At 40.4% G+C, this 4957-nt stretch overlaps 1 protein-coding gene across 1 annotated transcript; it reads right to left on the bottom strand.

Moving 5' to 3' along the window:
- Positions 1 to 358: 358 nt before the first annotated feature.
- tob1b (transducer of ERBB2, 1b) lies at positions 359 to 4398 on the bottom strand. The gene is made up of 2 exons (XM_066665979.1): positions 4169 to 4398; positions 359 to 2487 (listed from the first exon to the last, which is right to left on the bottom strand). The coding sequence occupies exon 2, from the start codon at positions 2330 to 2332 to the stop codon at positions 1352 to 1354; it is 981 nt and encodes a 326-aa protein (XP_066522076.1). The 5' UTR covers positions 2333 to 2487; positions 4169 to 4398; the 3' UTR covers positions 359 to 1351.
- Positions 4399 to 4957: the final 559 nt, after the last annotated feature.

Below are 4957 nucleotides of genomic sequence, written 5' to 3'. Positions count from 1 at the left end.
TATGTCAGTAAGCTAACCTATATGTAGCATAAAGATACAGTCATTCATTTTAATGCCCTTAAATAGGAGTGTGGGCTACATGTTTTAACAAACAAATGCCTTTCTAATAATGACAACAACATCCACTCAATATATTTCAAACCTATGTTAAATAAATCCTTCATATAATCAAGGGCACAAATGTCTTGAGTAATCAGTGCTATTCTTAGGACTGGTCAGCCCATTCTACTGCAGAGTTAAAAATTCCAAAAAGCTACTCACCCTGCCATTTCACCAGAATTCCTATGCTACATTATATCAGAAAAAAAATAAAAATAAAGCAACTGATTACTGACAAACACAAAGTTAATTTTTGACTAATGTTGCTTTTATTGAAAAAGGCCAGGGTGCAAATATGAAAAAAAAAAAAAAAATAAAGACAAGCATATATTTTAAGCAGTTTAATACAAACTTAATATAAACTATCAGTCCCTCTTGACATGTAAGACACTGACTCAAAATACTTTGTTATACCGTATTTTATCAAGTATTGCACAATGTAGGTACAAAATTAATATATATACGATTACATTGTCCATAATATAGCAAAAATCTTTTTAACTCTTAACAGAAAATACAACTTTTGTGTTTCAAAAAACGCAAATATTCCTACAGAGTTTCCGACACTAAAGAATATCCTGTACACAATCTTGAGAATATTTGATCTATTTTGAAGATGGATTTCCTCAACAATTTTATTAAAAAACAAAATATATAATAACATAACGCTGCTGCAGCCATCACAGATCACTGGAGTAGTAAAAAGATATAAATGCAATACCATGTCGTAGAAACAATATATATACTCTGATACTTTACAAACTTTGTACTCAATTAAATTATACAATTAGAAAAAAAGACCAAGTAACCCCAGATATATATTTGTTAGTGCCAATTTCTTAAAAATCAGCCAAGTCTTAACCAACTTTAAAATACTGTAAGAGGCCAGAACTTGAAGCTTATATTTTTTAACATTTTAGAATATTTTCTTTAAAACATAGTAAAAAATTATTTTGTGCTTTGTTGGCAAAAATAGGGAAAAAAAAGAAAATGATGTGTGACTGAACATAACCAAGCTTGGACACATTTGTACAACAAGCTCTTGGTAGAAACAAACTCAAGGGGGCACAGAAAGACAACACCCTTGGGCACATGCGCTTTTCAGTGACTAATGGGGATTTTTTTTTTTCAGTTTCCATATTCATAGTTCCTTTTTTTTTTTTATGTCGTTTAATAATGTGCGTTATTTTGTATTTGTATTATTTCCTTTTCTAATTTTGCCAACAATCATTCATAAATATCTCTGTATTCATTAGTTAGCCATGACTGGCTGGAATTGCTGGTTAGAATACTGCATGTTGCTCAGACTGAAGTTTAGACCATCCATGAGAGACTTGTCGTTCAGGCTGCCGTAGGCTGCAAATACGTCAAAGGCATTGTTATACTGCAGGGGGCTCAGGCTAAGGGGATTCTCACTGTTGATCATCGTGGAGCTGCCCTGGGCCTGGAGATTGGGGAACACAAACTCCTTGGCATTAGGGGAGAGTGCCGAGGGCTTCTGCTGCTGCGCTTGCTGCCCTCCAAGGCCAAGGCCATAGAGCGAATGCATGGAAGTGGAGATGGCTTTCTGCTTCAGTAGGTTGTTCACATTCAGGCCAAGGTTGGTGGGGGATGTGCGAGCCACCTTGCTGCTGCTGCGACCGCTGTTCTTCATCTTGGTGGAGCCAAACTTTGTGGCAGCAAAAGTGGCGGTAGTGAAAGTTAAAGGCTGAGTGGAGCGTGGCATGAAAGTGGGGCTGACAGATGCAGACTGGCCAAAGGGAGGTGACGGTGAGTTGGACTCGGAGGAGACTCCCACTGGGTCACTGATTGGCATGAAGACCTGAGCGTCAGGGTTAAAACTGTTTCTGATCTCTTTGTCCAACTCAGACCCGTTCTCACCGTTATCATCCACGTAAAGCACCTTGACGGGTCCCTTCTCCCCGATTTGGTAGGAAACCTCGAAGGGATCGATCCACACGCTGAGATCCTGAGGCAAATTATTCCGGACATCCTCTATGTCCAGGCCACTCTCTTTGGCCGCTTCCTCCACTACTGGATCCACCTTCTCACCCACATGGATGCACCTGAAACCAGACCCTTTGTATGGCTTGTCAGGGTACCAGTGGCCTTCATATTTCTTCTTCAGCTGCCTTTCCAGCTCCTCTCCAAAGATATTCACCCGGCGCCGAGGGAGTTTGTTGTACAGGTAAGATATGATGAAGTTGAGTGCTACTTGGATTTCAAGCTGCATAGCTGCTTCACAGTCGCAAGTATGTTTGTGCTGCCGAGAGTTGCTTTATCCGGTGTTGCTACAAAAACCTCCTAGGCAGTAGTGTTTGCTTCGGCCAAATTGAGATGCTGGTTACTGGGGTAAGGTTTCTTGTTCCACAGGAAATCTTCTTTATCCTTAGGAGGAAAAGAGGCAAAATGTTCATGTTTCTGCTCAGTTAGGCAACACACAAAACCACAAAATGTTATTTATCATGTTTATAATGTATCCTAGATGCAAGTTTATATTTTAAGGGCTCTGCTATATACACTAATTTCACTAGCATTGCTGAGATTTTTTTCTAGAGCATTTATCCAGTCACTTCAGATGGCTCATGCAGCTCGACGTCTCACCAGAAATGTTACATAATCCGCATTGAATCCGAGGCATAATCTTAAAACCGACAAACGAAATCAGCTTCTCATAAATATGGGCCTTTTTCAAACAATGCGACACTTGGAAACGGGATTGCGCAATAGATTTAGCGCTCAGGTTTCCTCTTGAAAGCAACCAATAACATGGCGATGTACGCGGGGTGTAGCTAACATAGCGCTGACCACATTAGTCCAGAAACCATAGGTTTATCTTAGAATAAAAATGCATTTTGTGCTAGTGTCGCCCAAAACACAAACAACACATTTCTAACTATCGTAACAAAAACCTTTATATTCAGTTGAACAGAATATTTACAGCCAAAACAGAACAGGCTACTTTCACAACCTCTTTGGAGCTTAATTTTACATCACGTCGACGTCTAAATGTGGTAGCTAAACATGTCAAAAACATAGGAGGACAAAGGTATGGAAAAGCATTCGGTGTTTGACTAACGGGTGCTCCGTTTTTCTTCCCTCTACATTATCTACATACGAGAATAACAAGCATAACCCTGCAACCCTCAGTCAGACCGAGGGTGTATTATACCATGAATGTCAATAACCTTTTATTTCGCTGGACGGTGACGGCAAGGAGGGGAATGCCAGCAGGTTTGGGTTTAACTAAGCACAGGCTCAGACTTCAGGACAGCTCAGTGACGCCTTCACGGATTACACAAACCCGAGATAATCTCTCACAGCTTGGGCTATTCCGTCAGGAACAACTATAACGTTACTTTTATGATTTATTCTGTAAAATCAACGGTGATAGACGAAGCTAGTTCCCCTCCATCGTTAGCTAGAAAAGCTAACGTTAATTAGCCACGTCTGACCTCTCCGCTGAGAAAGGACTTAGTGTACTTCACGCTTTTTTGGGGAATTATGATCACTTTACTGAAAAAGTACTAAACGTCTTAGGACCAATTACAGGCTTCTGCGAGGTGATGTTGTAGGCTTGATATCACAACCTAAGGGACCCTAATGGTTTAACAGGTGATCTGCGACTTGCTGCGATCTGCTAGACGCATTTCATGGTTTGCTAACAAAACCTAACTGGTGTTTTGCAAGCCTAGTCCTGGAAGCACACTGTCCTCCACATTTAAGAGGTTTTTTGTTATATTTTCCTGTATTAACACACTCGTTTCGTCACCGTAAGGAATTCAATGGCTCTTAATGTGGATCATTTTTGTTGAGAGCAGTGAATACACATAAAATGTTGGGAAACGCTATTCTTCAAGCCCAATATTATGGATCTATAACAGAGATCGTTAAGCCATTGCTCATTATTAAGCAAACCCTTAAGTCGTAATCCTAATGGCACTAATGTTGAACCGAAAAAGGAAAAGACAGAATACGACGTGAGATTTTGCTGAAATAAGCCACACATTACATTTATTAATAACTGTAACTGAGAGACCATACTATTTAACGTTAAGGTTTTACTTACATTTAGGCGCTGTATCCGCTGAGTAACCGGATAGATCCCAGTACGACGTCCACCACAGTGACTGGAAGCCTAAGCACTTCAGGATTGAGATTTTTATTCCAGCTAGGACCGTGTCAGTATTGTATTTTTATTGTTGTAAGGTGGGCTGTTCTGCTGCTCAGACAGGCAATCTAACTCCCCCCCACTGCCCGGGAGTGTGCTTAACACTCTGCCCTTTAAACCAGAGCTCAATCCGCTTTATACACCAGCCCCTACCCCTCCGCCGTGATGCACTCTCGGAGGTCAACACCCCACCGCCGGCGTTCATTGGCTCTTTGCAGTATGCGTCACTACCCGAGTCAGCGTAGTATCTCCTACCATTGACTCTGCCAACTGTCAATCAATGGTAGATTCTGCCCTAAGAGCTCTGACCAATCAGCATCAAGTACATTAGAAGGGGTTGCTCCGAGTTACGTGTTAAACCGTTTGTGTGTTTACCCAGGGAAAACATAAATATTGTAACGTCTGCACCTTTTTATAATGTAGATATGACCTTCACTGTGGACATGTTGCCCCCAAATTTTGTCACTCTAATGTTTGTGAGATTAAGTTTAATTATTGTGGTAAAAGTTTTATGTCAGTGCAGCTCTGAAACGTTAAACTGAAATTAATACAACAGTCTAGTGAGCAATAAATGAATAAATAAATTAATTATTTAATAAGAAAGTGATGTATAATAACTTTGCAGCAGCGTTTTAATCTTATTCCGCCCTTGGTTGTTTTGCTGGGGGAGGGGGTGATTCGGCTTCT

This window comes from Hoplias malabaricus, chromosome 3 (genome assembly GCF_029633855.1).
Source record: "Hoplias malabaricus isolate fHopMal1 chromosome 3, fHopMal1.hap1, whole genome shotgun sequence".
Lineage (NCBI taxonomy): Eukaryota > Metazoa > Chordata > Actinopteri > Characiformes > Erythrinidae > Hoplias > Hoplias malabaricus.
This window is presented reverse-complemented; position numbering and strand designations above follow the sequence as displayed.